This window comes from Podarcis gaigeae (assembly GCF_964106915.1).
Source record: "Podarcis gaigeae genome assembly, chromosome: 12".
In the NCBI taxonomy this organism is placed as follows: Eukaryota; Metazoa; Chordata; class Lepidosauria; order Squamata; family Lacertidae; genus Podarcis; species Podarcis gaigeae.
Genome location: NC_139688.1, coordinates 563,993 through 582,945, shown reverse-complemented (window position 1 = coordinate 582,945; position 18,953 = coordinate 563,993). Strand labels below are relative to the sequence as shown.

The window sequence follows — 18,953 nt, the reverse complement described above, 5'->3', positions numbered from 1 at the left end:
CCTCCTTCCCCTCCGAGACGGGGGTCTGGCAGGGAGCAGGGGGAGCCAAGGTGGCTCAGAAGAAGAGAGCCGTAGAGTTGGAAGGGACCCCCAAAGGTCATCTAGGCCAACCCCCTGCAAGGCAGGAATCTCAACGCCAGAGCCCTCCAAGTGAGCCAAAGGCTCCCCGACACTAAGCTGCCTCTGTGGGGTGCCTGGAACTGGGGGCAACTTCCCTTACATGGGCCTCTCCCTCAGATTCCCAAGACTGCCCCCCCAACAGGTGGCCCAGGAGGAAGCAGGTGCCAGAAGGGTGGGAAGAGGCACCAGCAACAGGGCAGGCCTTGCAAAGGGAGGGGCGGAGAGAATTGCTCTGCCCTCCCTCCCAGGAGTGTGGACTGAGTGCGAATTTTGCTTTCTCACTTACACAACCTTTGCAGAACCTAAGGACCACCTTGCTGTCTCAGCCCCCCATGGCCGGCCCAATTCCTCCTTGGATGGCCAATTAATCCTCCTCTTGCCCCACTGGAGGGTAACTGGCCTTCAGAGGGTCGGTACCCCTCATCCTGGAGGCAGCCATTGTGCTAGCCGCCTGCTCCCCCAAAGATTTGCCCAACCTTTTAACGCTGTCTAAACTGGTAGCCATCGTGCCATCCCATGGCAGGGAATTCCACTGGCTAACTATGTGCACTGCAGTGCATATTTTAGGGGGCAGGGAATGTGGGATCAGAAAGGTTTCACAATAGCCTGAGGTGCAGAGAAGAGGAGGAGGAGGAAGGCCGTCTGGCCCTACTCTAAAAGCCCCACAGTGGAAGAGGGGCAGCCCTGGCATCGTTGACTGGGCACCACCCCAAAGGCTTGGGGGCTCCCAGCATGGCCAGTGGGGTGATGGGGATCATTTGGAGGGTCTCTGGAGGCTCCCCACCCCGATCCAAGCCAGCGAAACATTCAGAGGCAACACAATCAGGAGACCCGTCAATGTTTCTTTATTGGAAATTGTTAAGGCACAAGCTGCAGAGAAGTTTTTTCAGGAGTTCCGCGTCCCATTTGGCCCCCCCCCCCGCCCCCCAGGACTCCTTTGGGCCTCTGCTGGGGGTGGGGAAGGACTGCACCCGTTTGCGTCAGGCATCTTCAGAAATGGGGGGGTCCCCAGCCTCCTCCATCCCAGGCCCTCTGCTCCCCCTTCCCTCCTCCTTCTCTGCGTCCCCCAGGAATTAAGAGCCTGGGCTTTCGAAATGGATTTCTTCTTCTTCTTTTAAAAAAGGAAAGAAACGCCCATCGTGCAGCTACAGGTGAGGGAAACAAAAGTCAGGCTGGAGACTGGAAGACGAGTGAAGGACAAGCCTCGTCCGCGGAGGCAGGCTTCCCAGGGGACCTGGTGCGGTGATGACGAGGGCGCTGAAGACGTGGGCGGCTCCGTGGCAGAAAGTCCAGCCCTGCAGGGAGCCCTGCCGTGCCAAACCCTCAGAGACGCAGGAAGAGAAGGGGGGGGGCAGAAGAAAGTGCGCCATGCGTCGAGGGAGGGGCCGGGGGTGGCAGGAGGAGGCCTTGCTGGCCTAGCCGGGTCCTTCTCCTTCTTCGTCCGAGACCTCCTCCGAGGGCAAGGTGCGCAGGTGGCTGGCACGGACGCTGCCGAGGGCGGGGCAGGCGGCCAGGAGGGCGGCCACCCCCTCGGGGGTCACGCCGGAGCCGTCCAGGTTGAGCTGCACCAGGGGCACGTGGCGCAGGAAGCGGAGCCCTGCAGAGAGACAGGAAGGGGCAAAAGGCAGCTGGGCAGGGACATGGTCTTCCTGCAGCAAAGTCTCCCCCGTGTCCTGGCCTGTGCCCCTCGGGGAGGACTAAGGGCAGAAAGAGCCTTGGAATCATAGAATCACAGAATGGTAGACTTGGAAGGGATCCCTAGAGTCATCTAGTCCACCCCCTGGCAATGTGGGTTCTGCTTCGTTGGAGGTTTTTCAGCAGAGCTGTCAGGGACGCTGACATTGCCAGGGGTTGGGCTGGATGACCCTTGGGGGTCCCTTTCCAACTCTGATCATTCTGGTTCTATTTTCTGCACCCCCCACGGAGAAGGGGGGTTGTCCTCTGCTTCCCATCTCTGTGCCGGCAGCTGACACCCCAGGCCAGCCCCCCGCCAAGCTGTTCTCGAGCGGCGTCCCCCAAAGTGGCAGTATCAACCCTGGTGGGTGGGTGGGGGGAGCCCTGGAGATGCCAACGGCTGCGAGGCTTTGGAGAGCCGGTATCTCCAGATCAAGCTCATCTCCTTTGCCAAATTAATTAACAGAACTAAAGGGCTTTAATCGGATTTTGAGTGAATGTGCAATCAGCCGTTGCGGTTTCAAATGTTGCTGCATTTCGTCTCTCTTAGTGGGCTGTGGAAACTGCAGCTCTGGACGCCACTTCTGGCCGGGTGGGGCTGGGGGCCAGAAAAGCCTCGGGGGGCCAGGACTCACCTCGGTCTGTCAGGCGGGTGCGGCTCAGGTTCACCTTGAGCAGCTGCTTACAGCGGGAGATGCCCAGGCGCGCCACTGTGTCTCCCACCGGCGTGCTGGCAAGACTCAGCACCTGGGGGGGGGGGGGGGGAGGAAGATGATAAAGTGGGGGGGCAGGGCCCCTGGGGCCCTCATGCCTGCCCTGCCCCAGGTCTCTCCCTCTCTGTGTCTCTGCAGCCGCCAAAAGAGAGGAGGGAAGGAGCCCTTGGCCAGGGGCAGAGCCGGCTGAGCTGCTCCCCTCCCGGCCATACCTGCAGGTGGGGCAGAGTGACGATGCAGCGCACCACCCCTGCGCTGGAGACGTTGAGGCGGTCCAAGCACAGCTCCTCCAGAAGCGGCAGCCCCTGGACGTGACGCAGGCCCAGGTCCGTGGCCAGCGTGTTGCAGAGAGACAGGCGGCGCAGCCTGCAGGAACCACAGAAGAGCCTCACGTCGGGCCATCGGACCCCCCAGTCTAGCGGCCAAAGATGGCCTCTGGACCCCACAGCACTGAGGTCCAGCTCCGAGGGTCTTCTGGCGGTTCCCTCATTGTGAGGATACAGGGAATCAGGCAGAGGGCCTTCTTGGTAGTGACACCCGCCCTGTGGAACGCCCTCCCTCCAGATGTCAAGGAAATAAATAACTCTCTGACTTTTAGAAGACATCTGAAGGCAGCCCTGTATTGGGAAGTTATTAATATCTGAAGGACTATTGTATTTTAATATTTTGTTGGAAGCTGCCAAGAGTGGCTGGGGAAACCCAGACAGACGGGCAGGGTTTGAATAATAAACTATTATTAGGTATTCTTTTTCTTTTTGTCTTATTTAACTGACTGTAATACAATTAATAAAATATTTTTTTAAAAAACCTAATTTAATTTAATTTGTATACTGTCCTATACCTCATAGATCTCAGGGCGGTTCACAACATAAATGTCTCTGCCGTTTCTCAATCAAATTATTCCCACAGTGGCTTGCAAAGAATCAGTAATAATGACGACACGGCAGAGCGTAACCAGAGCGTCACAAATGCAGCTTAAATCATATATTCCTCAGGGAAACCATTTCAAATATTATAATAATGATAATATCATTATTATTATTATTAATGGCTAATGCTAGCCTATCAAAGCATCACTTTTTAAGCTGCAAAAGGATACCCTCTGCTGAACTCCCAAACGTGAGGCAGGAAGGATAATCTCTAAGAAATCTCCCCAACCCAACAGCTTGGACCTCTGCCCAGGGAGCAAGGCCTGCTATGAAGGAGGGAGTTGGGGGGCTGGAGTGCAGAGCCCAGCCTTGCTGGGGGGGGGGGCAGGATCCGTGCACCCATTCCTCACCTGCTCAGCTGGGGCAGGTGCTGCAGCCCCTCGTTGGTGATGTGGCTGTAGTCTGTCAGGTCCAGCTCCAGGAGCCCTGCCAGGCGGCAGAGGGCGGCCAGGCCGGCGTCAGTGACCGTGTGGCGGCTGGGCAAGGCCAGCTGAGAGAGGGCGGGCAGACCTGGAGAAAGAGCCCGAAGGGGTGGGTTGCCACGTGGAAGCGCCTCCAAGCCAGCTGGGAACCGCAGCGCAGCTCCCCCCAACCCCCCAACATCGGGGGACGTGGCGGCCACCTCTCCAACACTCCTGGACAAGGTGGCCAGGGAAGCCAAAACTGAGCAGGTGCCAGGGGCCGCTCCTGGCTCTGTTTGCGGCATCTACAGCACAGGGTCATTTTCGGCAGGGCTGCTCGCCTGGAGGACACGGCTGCTTGCCCCAGGCAAGTGCCCTAGAGGTGGGCTGCAGGGGAGCTTTGGGTCAGAGCCCACAGACTGGGGCTGGGCTTGGAGAAGTAGGTCCCAGCCCACGGTTACAACTCCTAAGGTGACTTAACATGCTTTTTCAATCTTGCACAGTCAAACCTCAGTTCCGTTTCCAAACCTTTCGGCAGAACCGAGGTTTGACTGCATTTTAAATTGTTGCAGCCTGGGACTTCAGGGTGAGCAAAACATTAACAGTAATAATTCCAATTATAAACCAATGCTAATAGTAAGCCACACGTCCTGCCTCAGCTGCCAGCGAAGCTCTGTGCTCTCACTTTCTGTCCTGCATTTCATTCCGGGTTGGTCTAGATGACCGTTGGGGGTCCCTCCCAAGTCTAGGAGCCGGTGATTCTAATGCACCCTCGCTGCCCAGAGGAAGCTGTTGTGGGGGGAACTGTTGGCCGTGTGCCCACGGCAACACCACCCCCTGCCCCCCTGGTGCCAGAATCACCTTTCCAGCCTCTGCTGGCAAACCTTCTCAGGCCGCACTTCCCCGGGTGTGACAGCACCCACGGGCAAAGAGACAAGGGGGCCCTTTCCCAAACGCCTGAGGGGCACAGCCCCCACCCCGCACCTGAGACCAGCTCCAGGGCCGTGTTGCCGTCCACCGACTGGACCCCCGAGAGCGTCAGGGTGCAGAGTGCCGGGTGCGAGGAGAGCGCCCGCAGGGAGGCCTCGCTCACCGGGGCCCCGTCCAGATGCAGCGTCTGCAGAGCCTCCAGGCGCCGCAGGGCTGATACGTCCACCACCTGCGGAAGCAACACAGCGCGGCCGGTGGAATTATTAATATTTATTGAATTTATATGTATCCTATACCCGGGGGTCTCAGGGCGGCTCACAGAATCAAATCAAGACATAAAACCACAAAATGCCGAATACAAATAAAAGAACAACCCAATACCCCCCAAAAAACACATTTTAAAAGGGCAATATTTCACTGGGCTTAAACCCCGAGGAGCTTGAGGCGACTTCCAAGGTCTTCCCAAGAGCGTCAGTCTCCCGGGCCCGATGCTCTACACCACACTGGGGTGGTTGGGAAAGCTCCCCCCCATCACACATGGGACCAAGAGAGGACCACCCCCACCCAGCCACCCCCAGGTGCCAGCCGGCTGCACCCGTCCCAGGCTCCCCCCCCCCCCCGGGAGAAGGCCCTTTTCCAGGCTGCGGGGGCCACTTACGCCCGTCTGCTTGATGCTGAGGGTGCAGAGCTGGGGGGCGCACTGGGGCAGCAGGCCAAGGGTGCCGTCCGTGACGCCCGTCTGGTTGAGGCTCAGGTGGGTGAGGGAGGGGGGCACCGAGAGCAGGAACTCGCCCAGGCCCCGATCCGTCACGTGCGTCTGGTCCAGCGCCAGGTGAGACAGCTGGGGGAGCCCTGTGGGGAGAGCGGGGGCCAGATCCATCACACGCCCATTCATTTCTCCATCGTTCTTCCAAGGCATCCATGCCAATCTTTTTGCCGGGCACAGAAAACCCAGCGACAAGGACCAGAGTAACATGGCAACTCTTGCAACCCAGGAACAGATTGCTTTCAATGATTACCATATGGACAAAATTAACGATATTTATGGAACGTATTTATGAAAAACACAGTGACCTATGAATTGATTTATACTTGAGGGAAACAATAAGCTTAACCGTTTACATATATACAGTATAATTTATTTATAATTATATTTATGATGATACCGAATTATAGTTCTGTCACCTTAATTATATTTTATTGCCATGTTGTTACTTTCCTCTGCCTTTTTTAGGTATTCTTTTTATCTTTTCTTTTATTTAACTCACTGTAATATTCTTAATATTCTAAATAATTATTTTTTTTAAGTCCCGTTGATTAATTGATTGTATTAAATTTGTATACCATCCTACACCCTGTAGTTCTCAGGGGGCTTCACAACATAGATTTCTCTGCCGTTTCTCATTCAAGTTACAGTGGTGCCTCGCTAGACGAAAAGAATTCGTTCCGCGATTCTCTTCGTCTAGCGGTTTTTTCGTCTTGTGAAGCAAGCCCATTGACAGCTTAGCGGATTAGCGCTACAGCTGTCAAGCGGCTTCCAGCGATCAGCTGTTAAGCGGCTTATCAGCGGAACAGCTGATAAGCGGCTTAGCGGCTTAAGAAAAGGGCGAAAAAAGCGAAAAAAACCCGCGGGGGGATGCAAGATTTTTTTCGTCTTGCGAAGCAACCCCATAGGGGAATTCGTTTTGCGAAGCGCCTCCAAAACGGAAAACCCTTTCGTCTTGCGAGGCATTCGTCTTGCGGGGCACCACTGTATTCCCACAGCGGCTTGCAAAGAATCAGTAATAATAACGGCTCGACAGAGCGTACTAGAGCGTCACAAATGCAGCTGAAATCATATAATCATCAGTGAAACAATTATGTTCTATAAAACATTGCCTTAAAAGCGACAAGTGAAAATAAGCTAAGCGTCACAATTAAAGCCAAAATCTTATACTGTGATCAGCAAGTCAATAAAGCAGAATTGTAATTTTATGCTGCGAAGCGCCCTGAAATCTATGGGTCTAGGGGACAGTATACAATTTTAATAAATAAATGCAAACGCAAAATAAATGCCTAAGGATGAGAGGCCCCTTTTTTCACGGGGAGAGCTAAAAGCAAGTCCTGCTTCTCGCAGTGCAGAATTGAACTGTGGAACTCCCTCCCACCAGAGGCTGGGATAGCCAGGAATTTGGGTGGCATTTGAGGAGGATGAGATAAATTCATGGAGATGAAGGCTAGCTCATATTATTATATATGTACAGGTAAGGAGGGAAGAAACTGGATTGAAGGCATGGAATATAACATCAAATGGAACGGTGTGTGTTAAAAAGAAAAGGAAAAAGGGAGGGGAGCTCTATTTTGCAAAAGGTTTACGATGGAAACTTCCCATCCTTTATTATCTATGGAGCTGGAATTTAATTTAATTGGGAGTATAACTGCTCATTTAGCTTCAGTCGGACGGAAGGACAAAAGGAGCCTGCAAACTTGCCAAGGAACTGATAAGGTTCATTATTGAGTCATCTGCAGTTTGACGGACGGCTCTCCTTCCCAGGCAGAGGGGGGAAATAGCCTCTACAAGGCTATTTATTGGGACAGAGTGATTTTTGAGGTTGCTGTTGAAAGTTGCAAAACAATGGAGCCCAGGACAGAGCGATGGGAGAATTTCTGAAGCTCTGCCCAAAGCATGATGGAGAACAGCAACAAGTGGGAAAATGCAGACATAATATTTTACAAGGACAGGAAGAAATATCACAGAAAGAATAACTGCCACACACAGGAAGAAGAAGAATATAGTTTGAATGCCTCACTTGTAAGTTTATACATCATTTAACGTGTCAATACGAAGGGAAATTGTTAATATTGCAAGGATTGTTATCTAGACTGGAGTGTAATTGAAATTACTATGACTTTGGAACGCAGAAATAAAGTCAATCACCAAACCATTGATTCTAGCACATGGGGGCGGGGCACCTAAATTATATAACTTGGTACCTGAATGATTGGTATTAGTAACTGCATTGTAATTTGGCATTGTTATAATGAGGTTATTATTGGACTGTAATTGAAAACTAATACAGAATATTATTTCTTTAACAGAACATAAATTCCTGGAGAAGCCCAGGGCTCTCCTCCGCAGTCAGAGGCTGCGATGCTTCTGGGGGCTGCGGGGGGGGGGGAGGGGAGAGGAGGCTGGACTAGGTGGGCCATGGGGCCTGATCCTGCAGGCGGAGAGGAAGTAGCCAAAAGAGCAGGACGGGGGGGTGTGTGTGTCCCCGTGACGTACCCTTCAGAAACTGCAGGCAGTTGTCGGTGAGCTTCACGCAGGCCGAGAGGTTGAGGTGCTGCAGGCGGGGCAGGTGCTGGACCACAGAGACGCCCTGGTCTGGGGGGGGGGGAAGAGAAATGGGGGAAGAGGGTCAGCTCAGGGGGATGAGAGCACAGAACCCGCCCGCCTCCCACAGCTAAGCTCTCAGGTCCCGTGGAGCAGCCTCCTGCCCAGACCCTCTCGGCCCCCCTGGTCAACAATGCTTCGGCTCTGATCCTGCACTGTGGGGGGCTGGGATGGATGACCTCTGGGGACCCCTTCCAGCTCCACAATTCTATGCTTCTTTAGCTGAGATCCTGCCTTGCAGGGGCTGGACTGGATGACCCCTGGGGGCCCCTTCCGCCCGCCCCACTCACCGGTGATGACGGAGCAGGCGAGGAGGCTGAGGTGGCGAAGGCTGGGAAAGGCCCGCAGCTGGCCCAGGAGCTGGTTGGTGGCGTAGGGGTAGCAGTCGAGGCGCAGCTTCTGGAGGGGGCAGCCGAAGAAGAGCTTGAGGCTGCGGGGGCTGAGCAGGCCCTGCTGCACCAGGTGCCCCAGGAGGTGCTCCGCCAGCACCGGCGTCACCGAAGCCAGGCTGCTGCAGTACTGCTTGCTGGGCGCTTTGGGGGGGGGGGGACAAAGCCAACGGAAACATTGCAGTCCTGAGTTCGGATCCCACAGAAGGTGCCCAGTGGCAGAGAGTTCCACAGGACTGGCAGATGATACTAATGGCTTGGTTTCTCGTTGTTGTCCAATGGGCCCCAGAGAAGGACCAACGATCTCTGTGACGCAGCTGCCATATTCTAAGGGTTCAGGGAGTCCCTGAGGTGCCCCAGACCCAAGTTCTTTAGGGTGTTGTAAACCGTTATGAGGACTCTGGGAGGAGAGGGGAAGCCAAGGAAGATGCTTTAAGCAGATGAGGTTTCCCAGAACTTTTCCTCCTCCTCTTCCTCATCCCTTGCCTTTGAAGACAAAGGCATGTGCCCTGCTCTCCCCAGGGAGGCTTGCCAAGCGCATTCCTCTTCTCCCAGACTTCTGGCCATTAAATCTTCTCTGGCCGGAGACCCCTCTCTTGCAGGGGCTTAGCTGGGCAATATCAGGCTCTGAATGTTGCACATGGTCCTGGGACCTTTGGGTTAAGAGAGATATTCCGGTATACCGTATTTTTCGCTCCTTAAGACACACGTTTTCCCTCCTAAAAAGTACGGGGAAATGTCTGTGTGTCTTATGGAGTGAATGCGTGGTTTCTGGAGCCGAATTGCCCAGGAGCAAAAAGCAGATCGTGCTTTTTTTTTTTTAGAAAGAGAGAAGGGGGTGTTGGGAGGGAGATAAGGGACTCTAGAGATAAAGGAGGCTGCCTGGGAGGGGGGAGGTAAAAGCACATGGATCCTCAGGATTTTTGCATTGGGTCACCCCAAATTCACCATCAGATCACATAGCATGTCCATGGCTATAACCTGCACCAAAAAATCACGCACCCACTGTTGTGTGGGGCCGCAATGGCGCAAAAACGTGGTTACAAAGCACGGGTCCACATGGATCCTCAGGATTTTTGCATTAGGCTACCCCAAACTCACCGTCAAATCACATATCATGTCTGTGGCCACAGCATGAACCACAAAACTCATACAGCCACTGTTTCGTTCAGAATATTTTTTTCCCTCCTCTAAAAACTAGGTACGTCTTATGGAGCGAAAAATACTGATATTAAGCAGCAGCAGCAGCAGGAAGGAGGAAGCTGCAGTGAGAAGCCTCTACCTGTGAGGAGAGCTGTGGCCCCTCGCAGGGACAGCTGGAAGAGCGGGGGCACTGCGGGGGCCGCGCGGCCTGGGGGGGACGTGGCGGCCAGAGAGGCCTTCTCCTCGCCTTCGGGGCCCTGCGCATTCACCCGCTGCAGGCGCAACTCGGCCGCCTGGGCCACAGCCAGGGGGAGGGCGGGCGCTTCAGCTCGGCTCCCGTCGGCCGTCCTGGGGGCAGAAAGAGACAGGCCATGATGAAGACCCCCAGGCGCCCCCATTCGCTTTGCTTCCCACCCCCCTTCCACGTTCCCAGCCGGCCTTCCCCCGCCCCCTACAAAACAAGCGCCCCCACATAGGCTGGGCAAGGCCCCTACCTCAGAAGGTTGCCCTCCACCGGCCACTGGTGCCGAGACCCCGGGAGGCCCTGAGCGCGTTCCCCAAAGGACAAGGAGCCTTCAAACAGAAAGAAGACCCCCCAACTTAGGATCAAGGTTCTTTCCTCACCCCCACCCCACCCCCCTTCTGGCCTTCGCCCTGCCCTTCTTTCTGCTCTCCAGAAGTGCCTCCCGACCCTCAGCGAGGGATCTCCCTCCTCAAGAGCAGACCCACTTTCCCCGCAAATCAGGGGACCCCCCCACCTTGGCTTCCTCACCCCCACCCCACCCTGTTCCCCACCAGCCAGGTTTTTCATTTGTGTTGCTGATACTCAAGGAAGTGTCTAGGACCCCCCCAATTCACATTCTCCCCATTGTAATGACGCAAATTGGGGCCAGGAGGGGAGGGTGCGCTGCTGCCTCTCCTTCCATGGAGGTTTCCAAGCAGAGGCTCCACCATGAGATTCCTGCCTTGCAGCGGGTTGGGCTGGATGACCTTCAGGGGTCCCTCCCAATTCTACAGTGACTCAGGCAGGCCAGATCTTGGAGCCTCCTCCCTCCTGGCACTGGCCTCCCCCCTTCCTGCCCCTGGTGCTGACCTGGCAGAGGCGGCCCCCGGCCCCCAGAAGCCTCTCCTTCCCTCAGGGCCACCGAGGACTCCTGCTCCATGGGCTCCTCCACATCCATCCTGTGGCCCCTCCCTGCAGGGGGACAGAGAGAGCATTTTGTTTTGCCTTCCTCTGGCCTTTTCTACTTGAGGGGGCACAGCCAGTTGCTGTTCTCCTCTTCAGTTAAACGCCACAACGACACCCCGAAGAGAGCCTCTGCTGCCAGCCAGTGCAGCCAGTATTGAGCCTGACTTACTCATCTCCTGACATGTCCCCTGACCTGGACTAGAACAATGTTCATTCCTAGGAGAAGAGGGGCTGGGGCTGAGCGACGGAGCCCCTGCTTGGCAGGTGCAGCCCCCCAGGGCATCCCCAGGGAGGGAGGGGGACAGGGGCTCCCTGGCCGACACCCAGGCGAGCTCAGTGGGCAGATGCAGAGCAGAGCAGCTTGGAGGCAGACAGGGAGAGTGGCGCCCGCCCACCCTGTGGAACGCCCTCAAATCAGATGTCAAAGAGATCAACAACTGCCTGACATTTAGAAGACATCTGAAGGCAGCCCTCTTCAGGGAACTTTTTTAATGTGTGATATTTTTATGTATTTTTAATCTTTGTTGGAAGCCGCCCAGAGTGGCTGGGGAGACTCAGCCAGATGGGCGGGGTACAAATAATAAATTATCATTATTATTATTATTATTACTACAGCAAAAGGCCCCTTCCTGAATACTTACCCCAGCGGTGGGGCTCAGGGAAGGCCAGCTCCCCGTGGCCGTGCAGCCCCGCAAAGTCCCCCAGAGTCACCCTCTGCGCCGGGGAGCGGAGGACCGAAGGCAGGTGGGCGCCCTGAGCGAAGAGGCCTCTCCCCTCTGGAGTGGGGAGACCAGGCCCTGCCATCCCCTCCTCCTCTTCTTCATCCTCGTCTTCTTCTTCCTCCTCCTCCTCCTCTTCTTCCTGCTCCTCCTCCTCCTCGTGTGGGGTCTGCAGTGGGGACTCAGGCCCCGCCACCCCTTCGGAGGCCAGGGCCGGGGGTGCCGTGGGCCCCACCACGCAGAGGGTGGCGCTGGGGGCCAGGCCCAGGTCCCCCAGGGAGCGGGGCAGGTCGGCCGGCCCAAAGTGGCGCTTGGGGAAGCCCTGCAGGAGGGAGAAGGCGGGCGGCAGCTGCGGGTGAAGCTCCAGGAGGCGCAGGCGGACGGCCTCCAGGGGGGAGGCGGACGGGAAGCTCTGGCGCACGGAGTCCCCCGAGGGGAGGCGGATCTGTGGGGAGAAGAGGGGCAGCCATGGGCTGGGTCTCCCACTGCGGGGCATTGCTTGAAGGCATCCCTTAAGGGGCATCTGGCTGGCCTGGGATCCGGCCGGCTCTTACACTCCTCAGGCCACAATGACCTCCCCCTCCCCAGCCAAGAATCTCAGAACTGTAGAGTTGGAAGGGACCCCTAAAGGTCATCCAGCCCAACCCCGGCAAACAGGCAGACACCCTCTGTAGGGGTGCAGATATCCAGAGTGTGGGGGTCAGGTGGGATTGCGTTGAGGAATTATGAAGCATAGAGCAAGCCACTGTGTCCGTGATGAAAGCATGGCGTTGACTGGGTTTGATTAATTGACAATAGTTTCTGATCAAATCTCACAAGCCTCTCCATCTCTGCCATTTGCTTTCTCTACACCTGACAGGCACATAGAAGCATTCTAAACACAGGCCAGTTGCTTCATCAGGCATCCTCAGTACATAAAGATAGTAGGTTACTTTGATGTTGTTTAATCTTTTGTTGTTGTTTAGTCGTGTCCGCCTCTTCGTGACCCCCTGGACCAGAGAACGCCAGGCCCTCCTGTCTTCCACTGCCTCCCTCATACTGGTACCTTCGAGAACCCTGTCCCACCATCTCGTCCTCTGCCGTCCCCTTCTCCTTGTGCCCTCCATCTTTCCCAACATCAGGGTCTTTTCCAGGGAGTCTTCTCTTCTCATGAGGTGGCCAAAGTATTGGAGCCTCAGCTTCAGGATCTGTCCTTCCAGTGAGCACTCAGGGCTGATTTCCTTCAGAATGGAGAGGTTTGATCTTCTTGCAGTCCATGGGACTCTCCAGAGTCTCCTCCAACACCAGAATTCAAAAGCATCCATTCTTTGGCCAACAGCCTTCTTTATGGTCCAGCTCTCACTTCCATACATCACGACTGGGAAAACCAGAGCTTTGACTATACGGACCTTTGTTCAATCTTTAGATAGATCTTAAGGGCCAGGAAGAGAGTTCACAAGGAGATGGCAAATCCTGCCACCCTGTCTCTCCTGTTTATTCCTGTTTATGACCTCTGGGGTTTTGCTGAATGCATTCCTCCTTTTATTCCTATTTTATTTACTCTGGACTACTATGCATGCTCAAGTAGGAAATAGTTTCTTTGTAGTTAAAAGAATTTCTCCTGATCTGACTTTGTCCCACGAGGTTTTTTTTGAAATGCTCAGAGGAAATCTGATTGGTTCTTACGAACACTGTGTAAAAACTTCTTTTGTGAATAAAACGACCTGGGCCGGGGGGGGGGGGAGAGGAATTATTATTATACACACCCCTTGCTGGTCTTGCTGGTCAAGTCTCGCATGTCTTCTATTAATCAGAGTCCAATCCTTCCTAGTTTAGGGAATGCTACAACCCTCCCTCCCTGAATCGAGCCCCCCACCCCAGACTTGCAATTCCCTCCTCTATTCCCTCCTGGCTCCCGTGGGGGGGGGCTGCCCCCTGCGGCTGCTGCTCTTCCTCTCACCCTAAGCAGGCACTGCCCGTCGCTGGGGGGCTGCGCTCTCTTCTCCAAAGGGGGGGCCTCCTGCGCCAGCTGGGCCTTGCCCTGGATGCGCCGCCGGTCGTCTGCGATTCTCTGCAGGGCCAACTCGTGCTCCTGGGAGGAAGGAAGGGAGCCGTGAGGAGGGAAGGCGGGGCAGGTTCCGCCCCAGAAACAGCCGCAATGAGGACCCTCCACCTTCGGACCCCCCCCCAGAAAGCTGTCTCACCCGCCGCTTGGTCCTCCTCTCGGCCCTCAGCTCCTCCGCCAGCTGCTCCCGCTGCTGCTCAGCAAAAGCCTGGCTGCCCGCTCTCCCGGGGGGGTCCTTGGCGGCCACCTCTGCCCTGGCGCCTGGGGGAGAGGAAAGAGCATGCTGGGAAGCCCACCCCAAAGGAGACAGTGGAAGAGGCCCACCCAGGCTGCCTCCCTGGGCCTCCCCTGCGGGGGGGGGGGGGAGGCAGGCTGCGGACAGGGAGCCTCTTCTTCACCTGAGGTTGGGCAGCCCAGGCTGGCAGCTGCTGGCCCCGACGAGGCCTCCTGGACCTTCCTGGGGGGGTTGAAGGCATCCATCGCCCTGCAGTCCTTCAGCGCTCTGGGAGGCTTGCTCTGGGGGGGTGGCGGCTCTTCCGCCCTCTCCTGCAGCAACCTGGGGAAAGAGAGGAGGAGACGACGAGGCCGTCAAGCAGGAGAAGCCCCAGCACCTGCGCTGCCAGGGAGTTCAGGGCTGGTCAGGGCTGGTCAGGGGGGAGCATCTCCGGGAGCGCAGCCGGCAGAACTGTCTCCCCCCAGGGCAGGGGAGGGGGCTGGAGGGGACCCCAAGGGTCATCTAGCCACTCACCAGTTGGCAGCCTCCGGGGCGCTGAGGCAGCCGGCGCGGAGGGCATCGCGCACCTGCCGCTCAGTGAAGCCCATCTCATAAAGGGTCAGGAGCAGGTCCCCCAAAGTCTGTGGGGCAGAGAGAGGTCAGAGGATGAAAAACTTCTGGGAAATGATATATAATGAGATGGACAAAGATGATGAAATATACATTTATTAAGAAACCAGAAGCATTTTTACTTGGCATTGTAGGAGATGATATAAACAGAAAGGATTGTAAGTTGTTTTTATATGCAATGAAGGCAGCAAGAATATTATTGGCACAAAAATGGAAGCAAGAAGAACTACTGACGAAAGAAGAATGGAGGATGAAATTGATGGACTATGCAGAATTAGATAAACTAACAGGAAGGATTCAAAACCTGTGGGACCAGAGATTCTCAGAAAACTGGAGTAAATTTACGGACTATTTGAAAAGTAACTGTGATGAACAGATTACGCTAGTAGGTTTGCAAGAAGTTTTGTAAGGTGAACTATTTGAAATAATGCTAAAAAGACAAGAGAAGAATTATTAGTTAAGGATATTAAAGGTAATATGAAATTAAGAAATGCATAATATGTGATAAATAATGGGAAACCATCAGAGGCGTTGCTGGAAGTCCAAAAATATTGTATAGGATGAGAAGTTATGTTGTATGAATGTTGGAATTAATATGTTAAAAAGTTAATAAAAATGTATTTAAAGAGAGAGAGAGAGAGAGAGGGAGACGGAGAGGTGTCAGAGGAACACGGGGGAAAGAAGACTTCCCCTCTAGCTGAGCCTCCTCTTCTCTCGGGGGGGGGGGGGCTGGCCAGCAGGATCCTCCCCTCCTGAGGTTCAATTTTGACAGAAATGATAAATGTTGCTTAGAAAACTATTGCCTGCTGTCCAAAATTGAGATTACAGAGTAACTCGACTCAAACAGCCCCAAGTGTTACACTGGATGCCTGGTTCCACTCACTCTGGAAGAGAGCTTTCTATCATGGAAAAACACACACGTAATTTGAGATTTGACAAGGCCTGGAACCTTCCGACACTTTTTATACAATTTGGGACTCTTTCAGGACATAGACGACGGAACCGTCATCTTCAGAGCCAGTGTGGTGTAGTGGTTAAGAGCGGTAGTCTCATAATCTGGGGAACCGGGTTCGCGTCTCCGCTCCTCCACATGCAGCTGCTGGGTGACCTTGAACCAGTCCCACTTCTCTGAGGTCTCTCAGCCCCACTCACCTCACAGAGTGTTTGTTGGGGGGGAGGAAGGAAAGGAGAATCTGAGCCGCTTTGAGACTCCTTCGGGTAGTGATAAAGCGGGATATCAAATCCAAACTCTTCTTCTTCTTCAAACTGGAACTTTATTTGTTGATCTGATACAGTCAACACTCTGTACTTGCAATATTGTTATTTTAAGTTACATGCAACTTTGTTATCTCTGTTTTATATACATTATAAAACAAAATGATAAAAATATAGGAAGAGCCAAATGTCTTTGGACCCCTAAAAGCCTAAATTTAGTGGAGTCCCATAAATCCATCCCCAGTGACCCCCACCCTGTAAAAAAGCAATATTCAGAGTAGCTGTTTGCACAACCCACAAAGGACGATAAAATTGATAAAATGATGCACAGCATGGAAAAGATGGATACAGAAAAGTGTTTTTTCTTCCCTCCCTTCTCTCTTTTATTACTCAAAGTTGTGGGCATCCCACAAAATTGAGAGCTGGATGATTCAGGGCAGAGAAAAGAAAGGGCTTCTTCTTCTTCATGCAGCGCCGAGTTAAATGGTGGAACTCCCACCCACAGGAAGCAGGGGTGGTGGCCATGGGGGGGGGGCTTTAAAAGAGGAGGAGACTCCACTGCCCCAGCTTCTTCTGGGGAGGAAAAAAATGAAACACAGAGCAGAGTTCCCCAAAACAGACCAGAAGCAACTAATGTTTCTTCCATCCAGCAGAGCTTTACTGCTACTGAAGGCAAATGAGCATCATGGTCACAAAACCAATACATTCAGGATTGGCCCTGTCCATCAGAAGTCCAGTTGCAGCAGACTTAACTTAAACTAACTTACGAAAACTTATAAACCTATAATAAGACTAAACCTCAACACTAAGCACACGATGTACAGAAGATGAGAACAAAGAAAGAGAAAGAGGGAGGGAGAGCCCAGGCTCCCCCTGGCCTGACAATAATAGCAGATAAGAGAAGCAGTTCCAGGCAGAAGGAAGGAACCCAAACATGAGGCGCCTTCTGCCTGCTGCTTTCAAACAGAGAAGCTTCCAGCACCCTCTGGAATTACAATATTTTTCTGTGTATAATAAATGAATAAACAAATAAACAAACAAATAAATAAATAAATAATAATTTATTATTTATTCCCCAGCCACTTTGGGTGGCTTCCAACAAAATATTGAAATACAGTACAGTACAGTAAGTTCTTAACCCAAGGTACCACTGTAATGCATCAAACATTCAAAGCTTCCCTAAGCTGCCCCTATGTATAAGACGCCTGCTACTTTTGGGGACCCCAAATTTAGAAAATGGGCATATGCACTATCTGTGTATAAGATGCCCCGAGACTTTTGAACTTTTTAAAAAGTAAAATAACCTAGTCATATACACGGAAAAGTACAGTAAGAAGAATAGGAAAGATCTCTACACATCAGATCAACCCTTTTTGCACCAAGAAATACAAACTGAAAGAGCCATCCGTGGGGGAGGGCGAGGGGGGGTCCCGGGGCCCCGCTCATCACTCCCCAGTCTGGGAATCGGATCCTGCCCTCTGCTCTCCAGGAGCCCCGGGGCGAGAGGGAGCCCTGGGGGGCGGATCTGGATTCCTTTGGGCAGGAGAGACGTCAGAGGCGGCCTGGCACATGTCCACAGGGCAGGGCCAGATTGAGGCTGGATGTGGCCCTCAGCTCCTGAAGGTAACGGGGCCCTTTCTATGTCCAGCTGTCCTTTGCCCACAACAAATTGCCACTGCTTTTTTGTGTTGAATAGATGCTATCTCAGGAGTCAGCAAACTTTTTCAGCAGGGGGCCGGTCCACTGTCCCTCAGACCTTGTGGGGGGACGGACTATATTTTGGGGGAAGAAATTAATGAATTCCTATGCCCCACAAATAACCCAGAGATGCATTTGAAATGAAGAAGAAGAAGAAGAAGAAGAAGAAGAAGAAGAAGAAGAAGAAGAAGAAGAGGAGGAGGAGGAGGAAGAGGAGTTTGGATTTGATATCCCGCTTTATCACTACCCGAAGGAAGCGGCTCACAATCTCCTTTCCTTTCCTTCCCCACAACAAACACTCTGTGGGGTGAGTGGGGCTGAGAGACTTCAGAGAAGTGTGACTGGCCCAAGGTCACCCAGCAGCTGCGCGTGGAGGAGCGGAGACGCAAACCCGGTTCCCCAGATTATGAGACTACCGCTCTTAACCACTACACCACACTGGCACACATTCTGCTCATGTCAAAACAAAAAAATTCCTTCCAGTAGCACCTTAAAGACCAACTAAGTTAGTTCTTGGTATGAGCTTTCGTGTGCTGAAGAACTTATGGATCTAAAGCCATTTGCACATAACAAAATATGTCTTTTATCAAAGTAATTGTTGAATTGAAACACAATGAAGAAGTATATAAATAGTGAATTTTTGGGGGGGGGCCCAAGAGAGTGGGGCCCTAAGCTATAGCTTGTTTTGCTTATACTAAATCCGGCCCTGCCACAGTTAGGGACGGTGAGCCGCCGCCAGGGGTGCAGGCTTGTGGGGCACATGCAAAATCAGCTTTAAAATGTCCATAAATAGGTCTATAAATATATAAATATTGATTATTGCCTCATGAGAAGAGGTTTTAATCAGAGAATGACCTGCATGGGGTGGGGGTGGGAAGAGAGGCGGAAAGAAGAGCTCACTTGTCTTGGCTGGGGGTGGGGGCGCAATCTGGACAGTTCTGCCAGTGGCATCATCATCATCATCATCCTATATTTCTACCCCGCCCATCTACCTGGCTACGGCTCAGCTGGTCTGCCAGAGGAAGGGGACCCTGGCGGGCAGGGGGGGCCCAGCAATGACCCCCCATGGAGTCTCCTGGGGGGGTCCTTCTCCCCCTCCCCCAGGGCTGCCTTCCCTCCTGCCCCCCTCCCCACCCCAGGGGCATAGTAGTAGTAGTAGTAGTAGTAAGAAGAAGAAGAAGAATACTAATACTCCATTTCCACCCCGCCCATCGACCCGGCTCCGGCTCGGCAGGTCCAGCCAGAGGCAGGGGGGCTTGACCCCCCCCAGCAATGCCCCCCCAAGCCCCCCCCCGCCCTCCCGGGCCCCAAATGGAGACGCCATTCCCTGGCGGGGCGCGGGGGGGGGGTCTCCGAGGCGGGTCTCCCCCCTCCCCCCTCCTCACCGGGGGCTCCATCTCTCCGGGGGGGTCCAGAGGGAGTGCCCCTCCCCCTCCCGTCGCCCAGGCGGAAGCGGCGGCGGCGGCGGCCGAGACGCGAATCCTGGCGATTGGGCGAGGCGCGGGAGGTCAAAGGGCGCCAGGCTCCGCCCTCTCCTCCCCGGCCCCGCCCCCGGGGCTGGAGGGAGCCAAG

The 18,953-nt window shown here is 54.0% G+C and overlaps 1 protein-coding gene across 1 annotated transcript; it reads right to left on the bottom strand.

The window, feature by feature from the left end:
* Window positions 1-948: 948 nt before the first annotated feature.
* LOC310827695 (uncharacterized protein) lies at window positions 949-18,854 on the bottom strand. The gene is made up of 17 exons (XM_083704043.1): window positions 18,767-18,854; window positions 14,373-14,479; window positions 14,023-14,180; window positions 13,764-13,885; window positions 13,520-13,651; window positions 11,503-12,025; window positions 10,766-10,867; window positions 10,167-10,245; window positions 9,812-10,020; window positions 8,431-8,673; window positions 8,033-8,131; window positions 5,426-5,619; window positions 4,822-4,996; window positions 3,787-3,946; window positions 2,720-2,873; window positions 2,430-2,541; window positions 949-1,717 (listed from the first exon to the last, which is right to left on the bottom strand). Exons 1-17 carry the CDS (start codon window positions 18,776-18,778, stop codon window positions 1,536-1,538), a joined length of 2,763 nt encoding a protein of 920 aa, XP_083560169.1. The 5' UTR covers window positions 18,779-18,854; the 3' UTR covers window positions 949-1,535.
* Between the last annotated feature and the right edge of the window lie 99 nt (window positions 18,855-18,953).

Coding starts and splice junctions, on each gene's coding strand:
- LOC310827695 (XM_083704043.1), bottom strand. Junction 12,026..13,519: donor ACGGGCAGTGCCTGCTTAGG/GTGAGAGGAAGA, acceptor TTCTCCCCACAG/ATCCGCCTCCCCTCGGGGGA. Junction 10,868..11,502: donor CCCTGAGCCCCACCGCTGGG/GTAAGTATTCAG, acceptor GTCCCCCTGCAG/GGAGGGGCCACAGGATGGAT.